The following is a 23,173-nucleotide window of genomic DNA, read 5'->3' on the forward strand; positions in this document are numbered from 1 at the left end:
GTTGACATAAGGCCCTGTAAAAAAACTCGACTAGAACAAAATGGTAATACATCATAGTGAAATATAACATTTTGAAATTATTGCACGATACAAGTGTTGGACTTACAAAAAGGCTATGCAACCAAGTGTGATCAAAATATCAAAATGATGTGTGTACCTCTATCTCTATATCTACAGATAGATAGGGAGATATATGATAGGGGCAGCATCGCTGCATCTATCTGTCTATACATCTATGTGCAAGACATGCTACTTAGGTTTTTAAAACGTAGCGGTTTTGCTTAGTTTGTATGCACTGTTGTACAAATTTGCAGCGCACAAATATACATTATACAGTAGTACTGAATGATTTGCATTTACTTAGCCTGGTAGCCTGTTTATGTAGAGGTACTAGGGGATACTCTTGGCTAAACAAGCATAAGGGCTGTTTACCACCGCCTCCTCCAGCAGTTAGAGACACTGGGGAATACTGACGCCACATTTATGACTTTTGGTTGTCACTCCGTCCCAGAAGATCCACATATGTATCCTACAATGAGACACTCCTTTTCCTATTTCATTTGGAAGTGTATGCAGAAGTGACTTTATCTGGTAAATAACTATAGTTAGGAATTGTGAAAACAAACAGCACTGTTTATTTACATCGAGTGTTTATTTGCATGATGCGGCGTAGAAGTCGTTGATACTTGCATCCAAAAAGCATACAAATATACATACAAGCTGCAGTGTTATACGCAGCTGTACACACAAACTATCAGTTCTATGTTTAATTTAGGACGTGATAGATCTGATCATAAATGGTTCAAATTCAAAGCACGCACTCAATCCTGCGATCAATACCACACACTGAATACGCACTGTAAACAGCTGGGATTTTAATGCACAGATAGCAACCCCAACACGCATCTCAAGTACAGGGAATTTTTGCTAGAGCTCATAAAACCCCGGCAACCTTTTCCCGGACAGTGCACTGCCTTTTGGAGCCTGATTTTCGGCCTCTGGCTAATAAGTGCCTTAAGTAAGCGGAGCAGCTGCGATCGCGCTGACGTCACGAGAGCCTGTGACATGGAGGCTGGCTTCTCACGAGCTCCAAGCAATCTGCAGCCGGCGAGCAGCAGACGTAGTGCATCCAAACACAAGGTTCATACAGCACTTAGAGCTGCCGGAGCAAGGCAATAAGCTAAACCAAAGCGTCGCGTCCTATTCCAGCCAGAAGTCAACAGTCTTTATCAGATCATGCTGGATTGAATATAAATTGCAAGAATCAATGGCTCAGCTTTGAATCAGCATATGCAAGAATACTACAACATGGAACTTACAATGGAAAACCTTGGGAATCTCCATCACGGCGTGCCCCATTCGCAGCCTGGGGAGCTAATGAGCTCACCGCACAGTAGGCAGGCTGCTCATCGGAACTTGGTCTCGCATGGCCGGCCTGCCATGGTCTCCAGCATGGCCTCAATTCTAGAGGGTAGCGACTATCGCACTGACCACACTTTGTCCAGCCCGTTGCACTCAGCTATGAGTATGCCATGTGAATCGCCTTCTGGAATGAGCCTCAGCAGCACTTACACAACCTTGACCCCTCTTCAGCACCTGCCTCCCATTACGACAGTATCCGACAAATTTCACCATCCTCACCACCACCATCACCACCACCCTCACCAAAGGCTGACTGGCAATGTCAGCGGCAGCTTCACCCTGATGAGAGATGACAGAGGTTTGGCTTCCATGGGCAATCTGTATGGCCACTATCCAAAAGACATGTCAGCCATGGGGCAACCACTTTCACCTCTGTCCAATGGCCTCGGACCTTTGCACAACTCCCAACAGCCTCTAACCCCTTATGGCCCCAGTGGACACCTAACCAACGACAAGATGCTTTCTCCCAATGGCTTTGATACGCATGCTGCTATGTTGTCCAGGAGTGAAGATCATTTAGCTAGAGGACTGGGGGCGCCAGGGGCTGGCATGATGTCCCATTTGAATGGCATGCATCCACACAGTCACCATCATCATGGTCAAGCCAATGGTTCGGTTTTGTCTGACAGAGACCGACAAGCATCTATTGCAGGGTCTCAGGCCAACAGCTCTGGGCAAGTCGAAGAGATCAACACCAAAGAAGTGGCTCAACGAATCACTGCAGAGCTAAAGAGGTACAGTATCCCCCAAGCCATCTTTGCTCAGAGGATCTTATGTAGGTCTCAAGGAACCCTCTCTGACCTGCTGCGAAATCCCAAACCTTGGAGTAAGCTCAAGTCCGGCCGAGAAACCTTTCGAAGAATGTGGAAGTGGCTGCAAGAACCCGAATTTCAGAGAATGTCTGCTCTTCGACTCGCTGGTAAGGACACAATTGCAAAATGAGTTTTCTTTAATAATCGTTGAATATTTTTTTTTTTTCGTGTGTGTGTGTCTGTAAGATTTGCAAACAAACTGTAGTATGCATCCGGGTTGAAATATAGTTATACAATAGCGGCCGTCCGTGTAAGGTCTGTTTGTGTCTTTGTATGTAACAGCATGTATTGTATCTATATAGTGGTATGTGGTTATCTGCTGCATTAAGTCTCGTTTTACAGCATTTTTTCACCGCAGTCACGCAATCCTGTGAGCTTGTACACGAGATACATTTAACAGTACCTAAGAAGTAGTCAGACTTAATACTGGAAACGTCTGAAATAGCAATCCGTTGTTTCCCAGCACCACATAATACCTACACTCATTCACTGCATTAACAGATGAAGATTTTAAGAGCGGCATATGGCCTTCCTGTTCGTGTATCAGCTCTACATATCCATGCTAGGAAGTCATTTATGTCGTGCATTGGCGTGCCTAGTCAATTACCTTATTTAGTGACATTTTATAAAGGGTATGGGGCGCTTACAGTATGTCTCTTGCAAACTATTGTAATTACCCCCCCCCCCAAAAAAAAATAGTTTAATTTGGACATAATGCACAATAGAGGCTTGCTGTTAGATTTTTATCAATGTATGGAAATCATCTGTGCTCTCTCCCACTGTGATCGATAACCCCAGCCGCCACAGCACGGGCATGCTCATTCTGCAAATGCTTCATTTTAATTATCTGATCTTACTTGACAATGTATGCCCACAGTGTGGATATTCAGATAGGTCTGTATCTGGTCAGAATTTTGCATATCACTTTGCGAGTTTTCAGTTTCTGAGTGTGCAACTACAATTTTCCTTAACGCAGTTTACCTGTTGGAAAACATTTGTATCTCAATTCTCAATAAACAATGGCTATTAAGTACTGTGTACCCTCAGGTGAAACACTTTTAAGATGCCTGTCTTAAAAGATGGCGTGCGTGTGAAAGGCAGAGGAAAGGATATATATACCACGTGACTTGGAGGCCACAGGTCCTTTTGTTTCATTTGCATTTTATTACAAGATTCCTTAAACAGTATCGCATAGGCATGCACTTTCAAGTATATTAATCTCAGTTAGCTAACAATTTATATGTGCGCGCTTAATCTGCACATACGGAGGCAGCTTCAGAGGGATAGGTGTTAGGGGCACACGGACAATTGTTCTACTACCTTAAACATGCAGAAAGTGCTCCAGCTGCCCCTATTTCTTGTGGTAGGCAAACGCATCTCCCTTGAATTAAGTCTGGGATTAGGTAATTAAACTGTTCTTATTATTGTATGCACGTCTGTGTATTACTGTATTCTGAGGAAAATGCAGCTCTTTTCATTTCCATGTTTTCAGACGGAATATTGAGTCAGTTTTATATGTTGTTTGTTACCTGGACTGCAGTAATTTCTTTCATTCTTTCTTTCCTTCTTTCTCTCTTTCTTATTCTTTCTTTCTTCCTTTTTCTTTTGTCGGTTTAGGACACAAAGGTTTAACTTGTGAAAAGAAAGAAAGAAAGAAAAACTTGCAAGACCTGAGACTCAAAGATCTGAGTTCTAAAAAAAATGTGAAAGACCTGAGTTCTGGAAGAATGCAGAAGACCTGTGGGCCATCTTGTGTGGCCAAAAGCAATAGTGTGTACATCTTAAGGTTTTCACACACGCACATGCACTCGTGTGTGTGTGTGCGTATACACACACACATACATGGTGTATGTGTGTGCCTCTTCTAAAGGTGCACACAACCCACAGATTCGCATTAAAGCATGTATATATTTACACCACCTCGGCGATTTTTTTCTGTAGCCATTTACATTTCTTCTGTAAGCAAATCTAATTACAGAACTGAACTCGTATTCGTATACATTTGGAACACTTTGGTTTCTCTTTAATTAGGTAAGGATCGCGGCATCCTTTAGTTCCAGTCAATGCCCTATTGAAAAGCAGTTAATGGAATGCAAATTGTTCATGGCTTTACAAGACACTGGTAAATAAAGATTTAAATACTCACAGAATCGGCTTTTAAGTGCCTCTGTTGTTAAACCTAATTGAGCAGTTATGTTTTATTTCTTATACGGTAAAATAAAAAAAAACGCAAAACGGCGCAGCTTCAGGGGAGACGTGATGCGAAGGATCAACAATGCAGAAGTAAGCTACCAGTGAAGTTGATCAGCTCCTTGGAGATTTATAGAAACTCGCATGTTTAATCGTGATTGAAATGCACATTATAGTCTTCTCTCTGTGCAAGCTTTAGCACAGGGGATGTAGGGCTTTTATATAAACACAACAGTTTGTAAAATGTACACAATTCGCATCTGCTTTTCAGATCCGATTTTATTGGATTTGTGCGTGCACATGCAAGCATAGATACTGATATGATTACTAAAAGGTGACGAGGCATATGCATCTGTGTAGGTAAAGAGACAGATGAAATACACACAGTGTGCGTGCGTGCATCTGTGTATGTGTGTAAAAGTAAAACGCACATAACTCTGTAAAAGATCAGCATATATTTAACTAACATAAAATATTGTCAAACTTTATATTTAGTAAAAACACTCATAGTCAATGACGTGTTCGGTTTACCTATTCTCAGCCTACAAGCTCGACATTTAAATGAAAATTAAACAGTTGATCTACTAAATAAGGTTATTTAAGTTATCAGTGTTAAGATAACATATTACATAAAGTGCACAATCAGTAAATATTTTATTATGTTAGATTTAGTTGTAAAACCTCATCAAATAATGGAAAGACGGGGAGACAAATATTATTTTGAATGGTAACATCAATATCCCAGACAGAAATGGTCGGTGCAGGCTACTGTTTATGTATATCATTATTTTTGTAGGAAATGTCTGAATAGAGTTAATCATTTCTACATTTTCGGAGTTTTCAAGCCATCCCATCTACATCGCATAGTAGACACATTGCCCCCATCACCACCACGTGCACGCGAGTTATACAGGCCTGTGTGGCTATAAACTTGCTAGAAGTGATTTAAAAAATTCAATTTGCCCAGAAAAGTGACTGATTTCAGTTCTACTAAAAATGGTGAAAGCACTGAGGTGTTAGGACCCGATACAAAACCAAAAACGTTTCTCATAAATATACATGAAATACATCTCACTGATTACATTTAAAACAGTAATTATAGTGAAAGTGGAAATGGTGTGGGGGTGGAAGAAAACTCACTCATCCTCTGAAATCAATATCTTCGAATTACTATTACAAATTCATCACGGTCACAAAAATCAATTTCTTTTTTTGCCTATTCAAATAGTTTTTAAAATTGCAACCCGTGGGTGATCCGTGTGTGTGGGAAGGGGGGGTAGGAGGGTGCATGCCGGGCGCGCGCACGCGCCTGCAGCACATAAAAATAGCATATTACAACTGGTAAGAATAATTGCATTTAAAAAATCCTTAGCAAACTGAAATGCTCCCAAGGTGTAGCATCTTTTTGGTGCTTGCTGTGCTGATACTGCTTATTTTGAGCAGATTATTCATCTCAGGCTGTTTGTGAATGGGACTTACACACGTGTCACATATTTAAATTCAGTTTTGCGTCGGCATAACTTGCGTTTACTCCAACCTTTAAAAATATTTGTAAAATTAAATTTAATGGATTGCCTCTTTGGCGACTTGTGGGAAAGCAAGAACAATACTTTGCATCTGACTCAAGGTTGTAGAAACTACCTAGTCACACAAGTGTATTATTATTGTTGTTGTCGTCTGTTTCCACGGTATAAGAAAGGACTGTAAAATTTCAAGGGGAGAGGCTAGGTACGTTTAGGGAAAATATCAAGATAGCACTATGTGTGTGGGGGGTTTAAATCTCTGCATTGATTTCAGGTTGTCTTCACTAAAACGATGACAAGTACACCGACAAAAGCGAGTTTGTAGCTAATGCTGGAATGCTGAATAAGAAGTTTAAGAAGTATGACCAAAAGGAAGATGATATGTGATTTGGATGTTTCAGTTTGACCGAGGCAGAGATGGTTGTAGCTAGGTACAGATGAATGAATGACAATAGAAAAATCAGTTTATAAACTGACCACACGTCAAGGTGGTTTAACCGTTTAATAAGAGAAAACGGAAAATTACAAAAAAAATCACGAAGTACCTTGCTGACAACCATAAACCGTGTTAAATAAAATCAAAGCAAGTCTAATGGCTTTTGAATGGGAACAATACTCGAGTTTAAATATTGTACTTCCAAGACGTGATCCACATTTGAGGATGGTAAGCACTGGATTTCCTTCATGCCAAAACCATACTGCAGAGATGCACAGCATGCCTTATCCTGCGATTTCCTTGGATCTCACCCTCAGACCTTTAATAACAGAACCCTGAACTGCAAAAGCTCCAGAGCAATTTCTGGGAAGGATTACATCAACACTCTGCTGTCAACTCAATATGCATGTACAGCCGTTTGCCCTATACATGCCTATCTACCGAAGTGCCACACTGTACTTATTTGAAGCCAGCTATGGATTATGGAAGAGTAGGCAGCTATCTAAAATATACCGATAGTCTATTAATGACGTGCAGCATTCCTTAAAAATGGAATATCAAGGCACAGCAGTGACCCGGATCATTTTTATTGTTGATATTTTTTTTCACCAAGAACTAAACACTTGTGACAAATGGTGTGGCTCACTTAAGGTACATGCCATGAACTATTTATTTTTAAAGGGGGGAGAGACACAGTAACTGTACGTGTGTATTTGTTTGTCAGAGGAAAAGGTGGGAGCTTGTGTTGATTTTTAAGAGTGTGCTCAAGGCATGGTGATGGAAAAGAAAGAGTGTTGGCAGGTCGAATTAGCGAATGACAATTTTTCATCTCTAAACGTATATCCCAGCACATTAGCTATATTAGTTAACATTGGGTATTTATCAAGAAGTGCTAGCTGTTGTACTTTTTAGTGATGTATCCAGAATTCCTGGCCTTTTAGAGTGTAAACTTTCTGACTGAATGTATATATCTCAAACGTGTTAACACAAAAGTGAACGCTACTAAGTGGCACTAACTCTTTACCTCCAGCTATCAGGCATCCACATAAGAGCAGCTCGTTTGTCACGCCATTGGCATAGTTCGCCGACTGAACACATTAGAACTTATAGGTCTCACTACAGAATCACATTTATTAATACCTCACCCCAATTGTAGGGTGGTGTGCCACACAACAATTCATACGCATACACCATAACAAAATTTTCCAAAAATCACAATTATTCTTAATTTTAGTGTATTTTTTCATTAAATATTGCATTAAACAATCTTTTATTTTTAAATGTTAAAGTGATTTAACTACTTTAACATTGAGAGACTACTGAAAGAAATGCCTGCATTTTGGGTGTGTCAGCAGAAAGCTTACCCCCCCCACACACACACACACACACACACGCACACACACAAACAAACGCGCGTGCATCCCAGGGTAAAAATAACCAACCAAGCCTGAGCATTAGGGGAGGTGTTAAGGAGTAAAGGGGTTTCAGCTACCCCCTCCCCCCTCAATCCATTCGACCTGCGAACTCGACAGTCCATTCTGATGTATTAGTTAGAGTCAGTAAATAGTAGATCGATAAACAAGCTGGGCCCTTTATAAAATGGCAATTGCTGCCTTTCTCTCCTTTCCACTCCAATTCCCCTTGTAGTCAAACGCCAGGACCATGTGCAGACAAAGCATTAATTATTCAGAGGGGCTCTAACACCGTGCCGCAACAGCAGTGCTTGGGGTCCACAAGACAAGGGCTGCTCACTGCCTGCATATCACAAGCCACTGGATTGATTTACATCTAAGAGTAGTAGAAGTCACAATTTTACGTACGTGTGTGTGTGTGTGTGTCACCGCTCGCATGCTCTATCTTTCTATCCAGCTAGCTAGTTTTATTTTGACCATTATTAAAACTGACATCCTCTGTCATATTGATGTTTTCATATCTTGCCACATAGTATGCACTGTAAATGCATTGCAGCTTGACCAAACCTAATAAATGTTACTAAAACATAAACACACTCACGCTTACACGGCTACATTTAGGTAAATCACAATCACTATATATTTTATATTTTCAGTATTTGTGTCAGTGTAATCGAGTCTGCTATTATTTATGTATGTATGTATGTATGTATGTATGTATGTATGTATTTATTTATTGACACTTCTTTTCGGGGAATGTCCGACTGGGCACAGGTGCCCTTTGTTCAGCAGAGGCCCGGGTAGAAAAGCCCCAAGGTAACAAATTTAATGCAATCAATATTTACAATAACAAATTTTATAATGATGTTTCTGTGAATACGTAACATACACTCAGTATAACAAATTTGAATTGATATTCACAGACATTAAATTTGAAAGCATTCTATTGAAAATTTACAGATAGAAGTAATGTAAGAAATACGAAAGAGTGCGTTATTAGAGGGGAAAAGCAAGTTTGTAGTTTAAGTACTACAGTAAAGTTAAGTATTATCAGGGAATAAGCAGGCTAAGTGGTTTAGGCTTTAAAAGGAAGTAAAAGACAGTGATGAAGGATGTTAGGAGAAGCTATGTCCTAGATGAGTAGCAGGGACAAAGCCAGGAGACAAAGAGGAAGTATTTTAGTAATGCTTTGAAAATATGAAGGTATGAAATAGATCTGATTGATATAGGAATTTTGGACTGATCCCAGCAGTCCTTTGCGGTTTGTAGATAGTAAGCAGTTGTTTATCATTTGACCAAAGAGTCGGTTTGGTAGATATAACTGGAGTATGGGGCTAATTGCTGGACAGGCAAATGGGGTATAGATGAATTTGTGGGTTAAGATGAGCTGAAAATAAAATAGGTGGTGAAGAAGTTTGAGACAGTTTTGTGTTTTACAGCTAAACAGTTATGGGTCAGGTAAGGCTTTTTGCAAGCAAATCTGGCATCCTTGTTGTAGAATATTATTCAAGTTTAGAACTCAGTGAGGATTATAGGCTGGTCGTGATAGGGGCTCCATATGCGAGAGATGAGATTGTAATTGGTAAGTGGTAGTTAAAGTTACCTTGGCAGAGTTTGTAAGAAATGTCTTTACTCTGTGAAGGGTACGTCGTTTTTGATGGCTTTTCGTGATGCTGTCAAGATTGTCACCGATTGTGATTGCAAGCAGTTTTGTATATAATAATCATGCTATTATTTAAGGAATAAATTTTAAAGATTTTTTTAAGGAAATTGGATTTTGGAAAAAAAGAAAAGTATGTATGTACGTGCATATGTATGTATGTATGTATGTATGTATTTATTTATTTATTTATTTATGTGTGCGCGTGAGGGGTCAGTAGCAGGTGGTTATCATGTGACTGTGTCTGCTTTATTGAACTTTTCTTTATGTGACTGAAGTAGGTCATCGGACAAGTGCACCCACTCGGTTAACAAACTCAGATGGAGAGATAGGAAGGCAGTGTGGATGTGCAGGGTTCAGTTCTATGCATGATTTTGAATGAGTCGTTTATTTTTCATATTAGTCTCATATGCTACACAATAACAATAATAATAATAATCTCTGTAATATGCCCCAGAATGTTACATTTCTGTGAGGTGCTGCATAAAGTTTGCAAGCAGAAACAAACGGCTACCTGGTCAATTAAACAGTTGCCACAGTCATCCTATTTCTTTTTGCAGAAAACCGAACTAACCTACACTTAAAAACAAATTCAAGGTTTCGCAAATGTGAAATCGTTGTATGGAAAAGGAAATATAGAAAAGGAGAAGGAAGTAAGGAAAGCGCGAATAATGAGGAAGGAAGAGAGGGAATAAAAGGAAGGGACGGAGGTAATGGTTTAGAGTAGGAAACAAACACGTTTAGGTGTTTACAGGCATGCATACACAGGTTGACTACGTAATTAGAAATATGAGTATGTGAGCAACTTTCAACAACAGTGAGTGGAATACGTGTAACATACAATAGAAATGTGTCTTCTGTAAATGCCAGCGACTATCTTCACCCATGTCTCAACTCTTCCAAGTACAGACTGGTGTTAGACTGGAACTGTGGCATTTGTGAATAGCATACGGGCATACCTCTCAACCTCTCAGTGCAAGAAATCTGGGCAAAGGCAGAAACAACGGAGGACAAAGGCCCAAAAATAAGGACAGAGTTTAAATACTGTTTCTATAAACTTAAAAAAACGTGCTAGAATAACAAGTTTTGCATTATTGTGTATTTTCTGAAGGATGTGAAGTCAAAATTGACATTCCTGTCATTGTTTAGTATTATTTAGTGATGTCGATCCTCAATGATTTGCCAGAAAAAATACAAATCTTATGAGGAGCAGACTGAAATTATGAGACAAAAATCTGGACAGCTGAGAGGTATGCATTAAATAAGCAACCAGCAACTTCAGTGGATGCATGCCAGGTGGTAACCTGCCGTTAACTTTCAGTTATCCTTTTTTCGCTTCTTTAAGAAAGACTACTTTCTGTTTTTATATTTAATTTTAATCTACCAAAATCTCTTTACATAGTACAAATAAATTCCAAGAGTTAATGTTATTACATTTAGCTGGTGCTGAGCCTCATGCAAGCAGAGATCCCATGTATGCGTTCAAAAATATAGCTTGTTACCGTGTTGCCCTAACCAGCATATGTTGTCCCGACAAATGAAAACCAATCCAGATTTCCTTTAAAGTCTTTTTTGTGATAGCTTACAAGTGTACTAAATACTGAAACGAACAGTAATGAATTTTGTTTCCTACAACTATTTACAACATTACATATAAAGTGACAACTATAGCTGCGAAGCTACCTATAAACTCAAAACACTATTTTCTTAATCGCTGAAAGACCGTTACTGAGTTGTATACGGTTTGATTTGAGCCGTTAAATCCCTCTTGGTAATAAACAGTTGTACAGTTTGGGACTTAGCTTGTTACAAAGACTAAAGGAGAGCATCAGATGCGTGCACGACTTCACATGCAGACAATCATAACTAGATTTTGCATCAAGATGTAGCCTGGGTGACATTACTCACCCCCCCGCCTCCCCCAAAAAAATACACCCAAATGTTAAGAGTAGCACTTGGCTTTGAGACAGCAATACTACCAGAAACCGGTAGGAGCTTTAATGATTGTTCGTTCTGAAGTTAGGCAGTTATAGTTGTCACGTTATCTGTAGTGTTGTAAATAGTTGTAGGAAACATAATTCAGTACTGTTCGTTTCAGTATTTAGTACACTTGTAAAGTAACACAAAATAAATTAAAAAAATAAGGAAATAAGGCCTTAAAGAAAACATGGATTGATTTTCATTTGTTAAACGTTTAAGTGGATTTAAGAAAAATCGCCACCAGGAAAAAAACTACACACACATCTATGTGTGTGTGTGTGTATATATATATATATATATATATATATATATATATATATATATATTCGATTCCTTTCCAAAGGTTAAAATGTGGTGGTGGTGGGGTTATCCACTACCTGTGTACTTAATGTGATTCTTCTTTCACATCATTGCCTTATCCTGATGTAATTGCTGTAGCAGACAGATATTAGCTCCTGTTGAACCCAGAGCTGTGCTGGTGAAACTCTTAATTTACGACTAAATGTGCATCTTTTTCTCTAGCTAGTCTTATTGCAGCACTGAACATGATCACGTCTACTCGCTTTATTTCCGTGGCACGTTTTATAGATCTGCATACCTATTGTAGAAAAAAATTAAAAGACGAGGAGAAAAAAAAGGTATTGAACCCAATTTTATAAAGTTTATAATGCAGAATGACGAGCACTGTTGTAGCTGTAGGTATTAAATATTGTTAGAACTCCAATATCCAGACATACTGCTTTGCATTTTTAGTTTGCTATTCTGCTTGGATTTTCAGACTAGGCAAGCACCACATATAGGGTTACTTTAATCCAGAATCTAAAGAGCGGTTCATTCTCTCAGGTGAGTATCTTAAAAATAAAATTTTATGTGATTGAATTGTACAACTTTAAAACAGGAACTCCGCTTAAGCATTTGAAGTGTTGAACATAGACGTTTTAATCGAGATATTCCAGTGCTTCATCGTCTTAGAACCCCCTCCTCACAATACTCCAAACTCAACAAGCAGAAAAGCGGCTTTGGTGCACATTGTATCACTTTTGTGAAGGAAACTATTACATTCTAAACATATTTGAATAGTTAAAAAAAAATAAATAAAATTAGCCACTGAAATCGTGGGGCAGTTGGATTCCAAGCTGGGGGAAGCCTCTGTATTAGTTTCGTTTGACTTTTGTTGTGCACTGACCTCTTTGTGTGCACATTTCCTTAGTTTCCTGTGCCAGCGCTGGATTTTTTTTAAATATCCTTGAGATTAGGCTAGATTGTAGCAACAACAGTCACTGTGTGTTAACACATGTGTTGCACAAGCTGTTCTGTGCATCCTGAGGCCCGATCTATAGAGTTGGCTCGAACTGAACATTTATTGATTTCCATTCTAGGCTTTGCTTTTACTGCTGGCTGATTCCCAACGCTGCCACCCCCCCCCCCCCATCCACTGCCATATCTGTGATCAAAAAGACTGCAGTCCCAAAGTGCTCCTTCTGAAATGTTATTATAGAACCAGCAAGATGTATGCAACCGCATCAAAACACATGCAGCAAACAAAAAGAAACACAACAAACTAATCTGTTTGGCTAAAATCAAGACATCATTATCACACTACAATGAACAGCTGGTACGTCCATAATTTGTAACATTTTCTGACAATCTTGTAGTGAGAGTTATTAGTGTCACTGCTGTAGTCCGAAATTTAAATCCAAATAAACTTATTATATCGAAGTACAACATTTAATAATTGCATCATATCCATTAAGAAACACATGCAGGATAAATATGAAAAGATTTTAAGTCATGACACCAACCCGATTTATTTTGCATCTAGATACACAATTTGGCGTGTAAACAGCAAATTCGGTGTCCTGAGAGTATTACCTCTAACCTCACCACAGAAACTTAAACAAAACCGTATATGATATCCAGCAGAATATGTTATGCTTTACTCATAAGCGTACGATCAGGCATACACAGACAAATAACTTAATTTACTAAAAGTCATCTTAGCATTTTAGTGCTTTTAGTTCTCATAGGCAAAAAAGCAAAAGAAATGTGTTCAGACTGGTTATGTTTGAATGAGCTCCCCCTCCTTGCCATGCAGTTTACCAATTTTCAGTGGGATTAGCCAGCCCCTCTTCCCCTCATCCCATGGTTCACCGACTTTCTGAAGTTCCCCTGGCAGTGTCCCATACTGCCAGTGCTGTTCCATGATGTATATGAATGGATCGTTTACTTGGTGTTGGACGTCTGAACAGGCAGTGGAACCTGTTCATTGAATAGACTTCTAGTAAAATCAGTAGACATCTAACCTAGTCATAAACCAAGAAAATAAAAAAAAAAAAACATAAGTGCGCTTGATCACAGTTTGTTTCCCAGCATACCTCGTCATACAAGAAATGCATATATTGAAACAGAACCCATGTTTAAGCTCTTTCAGACTGCTAGAAGCCAGAGCCTGAGATAACATTAACATCATATCAGTATAATATTGGTTGGCTTTCATAACCGACAAGAAAACTAGAACTGTCTGTCCTGCACTTAAGTTTGGGGTTCAGCGCAAACGTGCCTAAGGAAAGCGGCAGCAGTTTTACTAGCCAGCATTGTCCTTATCTTTACTCTGCCCATTCTGTCAGTCTGGAAACATACAACAGAATTTCCAACTTTTACTGGGACACATTAGTAGGACACAGAATCACATTGTCTTAGAGATAACAACAGCTACAAATTGTGCATTACCGGAGAATGACTCACATCAAGTCGCATTCCATTTGCCTGTGTTTCTGCCCCCCCCCCCAAAAAAAAAAAAACATTTATTGAATGGTGTTACTCCAAGCCCACTCTCTGCTCGCGCACACGCACGCACGGGTACACGCACACACACACACACGAGAAATGCAAGCTAAACATCAGTATTGCTTTAATCTTTGAGAAATTCAGCATCCGTAACTGGTCGTATGCCTTGCTTAATATACATTCTGTAATTGCTTTGATGATCCACTATAGTCAGCAGACAGTCCTGGTGACTCGCCACTATTTCTGCTAAATAATTCTTCCGATAGCTTTGTACAGATATGTTTTGCAAGGAACAATGAACACATGAATATAAATAAAATAAATGTCTAATACTAAATAGAACAGCATTCTAATTTGCATGCAGCATATGTCATTTATGCATGATGTTCCATCCCTCTCTGCACTATAAAATTAGGTAGTATGTTAATTCAATTTTTAACACATGAACAGTAATCTACTTAAATAAAATTAAATACATGAAACTTCAGTTCTAACGATGATCGTGCTTTCACTGCTACCAGCTCAAAGACAGAGGTAAAGAACATCCGTAGCCTTATCAGACGCCCGATTTTGAAGTCATATAAAGCATTTCTGTGTTACAAACAACACATTTTTACCTGTACATCTAATTTGCTTAAAAAGTCTACCAGAAACTATATTGAATGACTAATATTTATGGTATATATGGTGTGTGTGTGTGTGTGTGTGTGTGTGTGTGTGTATATATATATATATATATATATATATATATTGCTCACCAATGCTTTTAATGTTTATTATATACATTATTTGTTACTCTATTTGTATGCAAAACGTACTTTGACTGACAGATATTTTACTTTGACGTGTTCTGTGCCTACAGTTCTGTATTTTTTTTATTATTACCCTTTTGTACACTGAAGGGTTATGTTTATTAACTGATTAATAACAGTACTTGACGCATATTATATTATAAGTTTTCATAATTGTTCCAGAGACTTTGAAGGTCAGGTTAAGACTTGGCTTTTGTATAAGAAATGCAAGAATAGGAACTGCCTGGCGTATCTTGCTGGGGATTTTTTTCTGCCGTGCTTTGTGTGTATGTCTCTCTTTGTCCCGTTAGTTATATTGCTATATACTGCTTTGATTTGTCACAGAAGGATGAGATGTGCATGAAGGGAGTGATGCAATTGTTACTATTAGGATAAGATTCCACAATATTTGCAAGGTGAACTATTCTTACCAGTTTATGAGAGTATAATCAGATACGATATATCTTTGTTAGACTATGACTAGTACCGTGTGTGAATGTATCTGCGGTCTGCTGTTTTGTTTTTATACTAATTTAACTAGAGATCTGTAATAAAAGGTTTCACAGAAAGTCGTAAATACAATCGTAAATACTTATATGCTTACCTAGATACACGTGGACAGGTAGATGCACCCAGAGTTTTTAATTAGCTATAGTTTAAAGTTTCACCTAACTATAATACATATTACTTTTTGATCTTTCACTTCAGCGTACTGGGGCCTTGGGAATGTGTTATTTACAATTTTGAGTATATAATTCCTTCTTGACCCATACCGTTGCCTTTTGGCAATAGTGAATTCCATCAATCTGTTTCTCGGCTAAGTAATCACCTAATCCCCACTCTCCCCTTCACTAGTCAGACACCTTTGTCTTCCTCACATTATTTCCCTGACACTATGTGACATCTCTTCAACATTGTATATATTGCATATAGTTTATTTATGTGTGACATTACATTATCTTTGCTGTCTTTTACAATTTCTGCTCTGTCCCTTCACTGTTTCACTCTCTTCATCTTCCATCCTTACACTAACAATCCCTTCCTATTGCCCCCTATTCTGTGCAATTTATTATTATTACTGTTATTGATTCATTTCTACCTTCACAAAACTTTTCGCTCTATTCATAATATTTCTTGTTAACTTGTAGGTCTGTTGCCATTTATATATGTCCAGGCTGCGGCTGAAATAAGTCATTTTGGATCAGTGTTCCACCCCGGTTACCAAATTGAATGAATGAATGAATGAATATGGATAAGTTCGATGGATAAATAAATAAATAAATACATACTTTATTTATACCCATCTGCGAACCAGTAACATTTTATGTTCCGTATTGTGCACAATAGCTAAACCATGTTTATTCTTCCTGCTGTATCTGTCCTCACATGAGGACTCCGGAATTGTAGGCAATACACAGTTAGTGCCTTAGAACCAGTGCAGGATGTAGGGCTGCCACTGTGCACAAGTGGTTTGGGTTGTGAGAGGTGCTTGCTGCAAGTGACAGATAAGGGCAATTAAATAGGTGGTACGGACCTGTCTCTAAATCATTCTTCTGGGATGCTAGCAGCCTAAATTATACTTTTATCAACGCCTCTCCGCTATATATCTTAACTTCACAGTGCAAGAAGTCTGGACAGCGCTTAAAATAACGGATGGGCAAAGGCCCAAAAATAGGGACATATTTTAAATATTGTTGTTACAAACTTTGGTAGTTGCTAGAATAACATGATTTGCATTTGCATGCATTTTTCTGGATGATATGAAGTTTGCAACTCAAATATATACCAATATTTAGTGACTTCAGTCTTCGGTGATTTGCCAGAAAACCACAAATTTCATGAGAAACAGACCAAAAATATGAGGCAAAAATCTGAATAGTCTGCAAAAATCAGCACAGTTGAGAAGTATGCTTTCCACACTTTCTACACTATTCTATTCCCTTTGCCATTCACCTTTTTACACAAGGAAGCTACAGAGGTGATGCATAGGTCTACACAATTCCACCATACCTCTCAACCTCTTAAGAGCAAAAAATCTGGACAAAGCCTAAAATGATGTACAAGTAGGGACACATTTTAAATATTGCTCTTAGAAACTTAGAAAGTTGATAGAATAATAGGTTTTGCATTAGCATTAATTTTCTTAAGGATGTGGAGTCAAACTCAAATGTTTGTCATTATTTAATGACTTAAATCCTCAGCTATTTGCCAGAAAAGTACAGATTTTAGGAGGAACACTCCAAAAATATGAGGCATAAATCTGGACATTCTGCGAAAATCTGTACAGTTGAGAGATATGAAATTATTCCACAGGTAGCTTTCTCTTAGTCCTGTGCTCCACGGGCGCAGCTAGGGGTACTGAATCCAATTTTCATTTTTCACGTCAAGCATTATACTGCTGCAGCCAATTCATGTTCAGAACGAATATGCACCTTTCCAAATACTGCCCCGTAATCAGTGAAGAAATAATGCATCCTTTTCAGCAACCATTCTTCCCTACATGAATTAGAATATGCTATTGTTTCAAGAGTGGGGGTGTGTATAAGCGCATTGCTTACATAGTCTTGGTGTAGATATTAATTCAGGGTGCTCTCGACAGCTTTGGGATGCATAAGCCATGCTGATTCTGAAAGTTGCAAACAAACAAATGTACTCACTGGAGTACACTGAATATGTCTGGCTACATTACAGCCCGTAACTGCGTTGCACTTTTAAGGCAGACCTGCAGTTAGTAGGCCTGTGACCACCTGTGTATTATATATTTTACCAGTCCTTCCATAATATAATTCTGTGTTATTTCTTCTGAATGCGTTTACCATTTTGGGGGGGGGGGGGGGGTTAGCTTTTAAGCACTGCAAAACGATTTTGATTTCAGCTCCTAGTGGAGCAGTATCTGGATATTTAGCGCCACCTTTCTACAAAATCAGTCCTATCAGCACGAAAACTAGCAATGCCAGACCCTCCAGCTTGGGGACTGGATTCTTAAATCTGTACACCACTACAGCTGGTTATACAATTAAACAAAACTGATAGGAAAACACACTTTACGCTAAGAACAAAGAAATGCAGAAAAACGTTTTACAGTTAGGTGGTTGTAATCGGATTGTTGACATTTTTTTCTTTGCAGAATCCGTTTGTAACTAAGCATATATGAGCAGTCAGAAGACATAGTAAGTATTAAAACAGTAATTCGTAATTTGGGCTTTTTAGGCGCCATACGATACATATCTTAAACACAAGCTTGTTAGCTGCTGTGGTCTTAGAGCAGGTGCTGTGGTGTGTAGCTCAAACCTGCGATGTTGTAAGCCTACATACCACTACCAGGACCACCACCACACATGTACAATCACATCCATTGGCTTTAAAGTAGCAAGTTAAAAAAAGCCAGGACGCTTAAGTAGTCATCGTTATTAAGAGAATGCCTGAATTATATTTCAAGATTCGCGTGTAAACGTCAAATAAATAAATAAATAAATAAAATGCAAGCACAGCAGGTGGCAAGAAGCTTCAGCAGGAAGCCTCATTCTTATTTCATAGCAATCAGTTTTGTATTTGCATATATTTGATATTTCCTTGAAATACTGTTTTGCCAGTAATAAGCTCCCCCGTTTGCATTGTAAACGAACTGATTAAAAAGTTAAATCAACTGATAGCGATACTGATGTATTCACCATACGAGGCTGTTCTTCCTGGTGCAACGCAATATACCGCTGTAGGATGTGTTTGCAAAAGTTCCACCTGAGTGTTATACTGGGATTACTTCCTTAAAGTGGATGTACAATTCAGTCGGTGTAATTAAAACTGAACGTATTTTATTTGCTAACTGGGCAGGTGGACTGGTCCAGTACGTTATCACTTTCGGTCACAATATTGGCTATACACAGAGAGTTATGAGTACACAGGCAACAAGCATTCTGTTTTTCTTTTCTTTTTTCTTTGGGGGGGGGGGGGCGAAAAGACTCCTCGCAATCTGTAACAACCTGTACACACATGCTGATGGTCATACCTCAGCTGTCCGTGATTTTGCCGAACGTCCCTGATTTTTGCCTCAGTTTGCTCTTTCCCTTGGTAAAACTGTTGATGTTTTTACTGATACATCGTCGAGAACTGCAGCCGGTGAATAATGCCAAACATTAACATTTCACACTTTTTACAGTTCAAAAAATCCATTTTGATAGGGGAAAAGTATCGTTATTTTTCTACGTGAATTTGAGAAATAGTAATACATTGTCCAAAATCTAGCCCTTGACCGACATTTATTGCTTATTTGGTTGATTGTTTGGTTGGTTTTGTCTGTGACTCTAAAGCAAAAAGCCGTGAGCTATGATCAGGGTTATTAATCACACAATCTTTCTTTGCTTTTATAACTTATTAATTTTTCATATGTGTTGCAGTCATTGTGTACGCATTCATTGCCATTTCAATTCCAGTCTGACCTGTATAAACACACACACACACACACACACACACACACACACACACACGCTCTTCCTTACTCAACCCGTAGGTTACCACCTTTTCAAATGCCCAAAGTGGGACATTTTTGGTACAAATGTCAGATTTTGCAGGCCGAAACATATCCATGGCCAGTACAAAAGAATGAACTTCACTTTTTTGCCTAAATAAAAGCTTATTCTAGTAGCATTTTAGTTGCTTACTCTGTTTCTTATAACATTTAGGTGTTCAGGCACAGAATAACTGTTTTATGCAACTATTACATAAAATATAGGAAATAATTTTGCTGTAAAATCTCAGGACATTTGCCAATTTTACAATTTTTTTGCAGGACACAACTACTCAAAGAGGGACTGTCCCTCGCAAAGTGGGACAGGTGGTAACGCGTCTGAGAGTCAGAGTCACTATCATTTAACTAGCTCTGGGTTAGTGGTATACTTGGTGGCAACCCGGCAGTGGTTTGTTGAAGGATTAGTTACGACAGGAACATTTCACATTTGTGTAAATTGGTTAATAGGCAGGTAGACGAGTGCTGATACGTATGAGAGAGCTGAAGATTTTAGTAAAATGTTGTTATTCATTTTCAGCAGATAACGTTTTGTCTCCAGCATACATTACGGATCTTCAATTACTAATTAACTGTTTTAGACATTAACATTAACAATAACTATTCGTTCACTGTACCGACCTTTGTTTATTTACAAGGAATCATTATTTATTTTAACATGCATTCAGTGCGACAGAAAAATGTATTTCAGTATCTAATTACACCGGAGCATTTGGCAAATGAAGTGTTTTTATCATAGGCAGTCAATTAAATAACAAGTACTGCTGAGTCATAAAATCATTTAATTTCACCAGGCAAAAACTTAAGAACAGTAAAAATAACCTTATCAGTCCAGATTCATACCGAAGTAACGGCCACGCTTCATACTAATTTGGAGCAATAACATCAGGTGTATCACTCACCTCCTGTAATATGACGTCATATTCTTATTGTTCTCTGATTGATTAGAACTTCGAGTTGCTATCCAGTCTGCAACAAGTGGCATGACTACCTTTGTCCATACACACACACACACACACACACACACACAAACACACTACTGGCTATATCCGACCTCTATGATCTTCTCCCCAGGTTCACACCTGCTCCTTCTACACATGCAATTTCAGAATTAGTACTATGAGGGGTATTAGTTTATAGTTATACATTTGATGGCTGGGTAGAATGTTGATCCCAGGGGCCCCTTTTCATGCTGTTATTATCACGCCTAACTGTTTCTCTTCAGAGATTCCTTACTTATTATTACAATCGGTTATTCAGTCTATTATTTGTTTGCCTTTTTTTCGTAAAATGAGAAACGCTAATATTTGTGAACTTATAATGTAAAGTTTGAAGGCTTTTGTAGTATACAATAGTTAAGTGTAAAGTTGTTGAAAGTTTATGGTGCCGAAGAATAGCTTAATAACAACCGTACCTATCAGCCTCTTAGCATAAGAAATCTAGACTAAGGCTAATATAATGGGGGGGGGGGAGGGGCAGCAATTTAAAATATAGCGTGCATTTTTGAAAAAGATGATGTCTGAAACTCAAATGCATGTCATTATTTATTGACTTCTATTCTCAGTGATTTGCTATAAAACCACAACTTTTATGAGGAGCAGACCAAAATATGGGCTAAAAATCTGGATATTCTGCGAAAATCTGGGCAGTTGAAATGTATGCTGACAACAAATCCCTGGAGAGCAGCATTCATAGAGATTACCGCGCATTAACGAGTGTCACTTCATCTTTAGTGGTGCACCATCACCAGCCCACTACATTACTGATACAGTAAAATAAGTCACGTTGTACCTTATTAGTATGCTTTGAAGTGGAAGAGGCGCCTCATCCCCTAATTTATGAGTAATAACTCCACGGTCGCAGTACAGTGCACAAGTGAAAAGCACATTAGCAGTGAATAACTGTGGACATGCTATCAAGCAGCGCACATAAGAGGTTACAGGCAAAACAGAAGTGTGCATGAGCAAAACCTGCATTTTATTACACATCTAAAACGTGCTGAGGGCTGCTAAAGACTATCCCTGTCTAATACTCCCGCACAGTATTCCACATCTATATCATACTATCACTACATTACACCTTCAGTGATAACATATACATATAGAGATAAACAGCATTCTGAATGGGCTCAGCAAACTGACCAGTCTGTTACCTTTCAGTGGTTGTGATTTGTGATACCTGCACAGAAAGACTGTAGTTAGGCACACTTCTGTACTCAAACCACCACATTATTTGTGAACAGTTATCAGAAACCTGATGGCTTTTTGAAGTCATTCTACAGCTGTCAAAGAAATTGGCAATGCTGTCCATGCGTATCCCACCGGCTGTGCAATGGCCGCCTTAATTCCGCCCATCACATGCCCACAACCAAACAGAATGCATTTTTTACGTTTTTCGGTTGGGGGGGGGGGGGGTTGCGTCCCCCTGCACCCCACACCCCCTGCAAATTAAATATACTAACTCCGAGATCGCGCTACATTGAGGAAAATGGAAGTTATGCCCACGGCATGCCAACATCTGCGCAAACCAGCCGGCGGGTACGCACTTACAGTATCACGCACAAATGGCGTAAACTAGGGGACCTTGTTGGCTAGGCTTACGTAGGCCCTTGGGCCGATAGCCTAGTACCTACATATGAACCTATAGGAAATATACCCCGGGGATCCCTTCTGTGTCTCTGCTCGACAGTGGCACAGGAAAATAACTTTCTTGGGTGGCGTAAGCCAGGGGACCTTGTTGGCTAGGCTTACGTAGGCCCATGGGCCAATAGCCTAGTACCTACCTACCTACCTATGACTGGAACACATATCTGAACTTAACTGCTTTTGCTTTTCCCAGATTGTATCTATGCCTATCTGTAAACTAATGCACAATTGTTACATTTAATAAAAAATACACTAAAAGCGGTCAGCCATTAAGAAATGCACAAACATTTCAGCGTGTAGGGACAAACTATGAGGAAATTTACATTTATATATTTTCAAAATGTAAACTGTAGATTGGAGTACAAGTTTAAGACTGTGAATAAAAAATTGAATTTTCTGGCTACATTCCTAAGCTTAGGGTTTATACGATGCCATGGACAATCTGCTTTGAGTCATAAAGCTTGATATGCGCAATCGCTCAAGGCATGCTCCCCCCATACCTCTCAACTTACTGGCATAAAAATTCTGGACAAAGCCAAAAATAATTGGTGGGGGGTAAAGGTCCCAAATCAGGGACAATGATTAAATATTGCTGCTGTAATTCACATAAGTTAATAGGACATCAGATTGCAAGTAAGTATGAAATTCTCATGAATGACATTGACTGACTGTAATCTTCAGTAATGTTCTAGAAAATCAAACATTTACCACAGCATAGCTCTCAGTTGTCCAGATTTTTACAGAATGTCCTGATTTTGCTTTATATTTTAGTAAAATCATCGAGGACTGAAGTCATTAAATAATAACATAGATTTGGGTTTCACATTTGATATCCTTCAGAAAATGCATGCTAATAAAAAAAATAATTTCTCCATAAACTGGCTATAAAGTTCTCTATTAAATCATTGTCATATAACTTTTATATTTTCTTAACCAAAGTTTTCATATTATGTCTGATTTGGTATAACTATTTAACTGTTTTCTGTATTATTT

At 38.6% G+C, this 23,173-nt stretch overlaps 1 protein-coding gene across 1 annotated transcript in view; it reads left to right on the forward strand.

Moving 5' to 3' along the window:
* The first annotated feature begins 1,198 nt into the window (after positions 1-1,198).
* The window catches only part of LOC122787322 (hepatocyte nuclear factor 6-like), a 347,677-nt gene continuing 325,702 nt past the window's right edge, over positions 1,199-23,173 (forward strand). The window contains exon 1 of the mRNA XM_044053967.1: positions 1,199-2,341. Coding sequence (XP_043909902.1) covers positions 1,291-2,341 — 1,051 coding nt within the window. The 5' untranslated portion in view covers positions 1,199-1,290. The remainder of the gene's footprint in view (positions 2,342-23,173) is intronic.

This window comes from Protopterus annectens, chromosome 13.part0 (genome assembly GCF_019279795.1).
Source record: "Protopterus annectens isolate FY-2018-M chromosome 13.part0, PAN1.0, whole genome shotgun sequence".
NCBI lineage: Eukaryota > Metazoa > Chordata > Ceratodontiformes > Protopteridae > Protopterus > Protopterus annectens.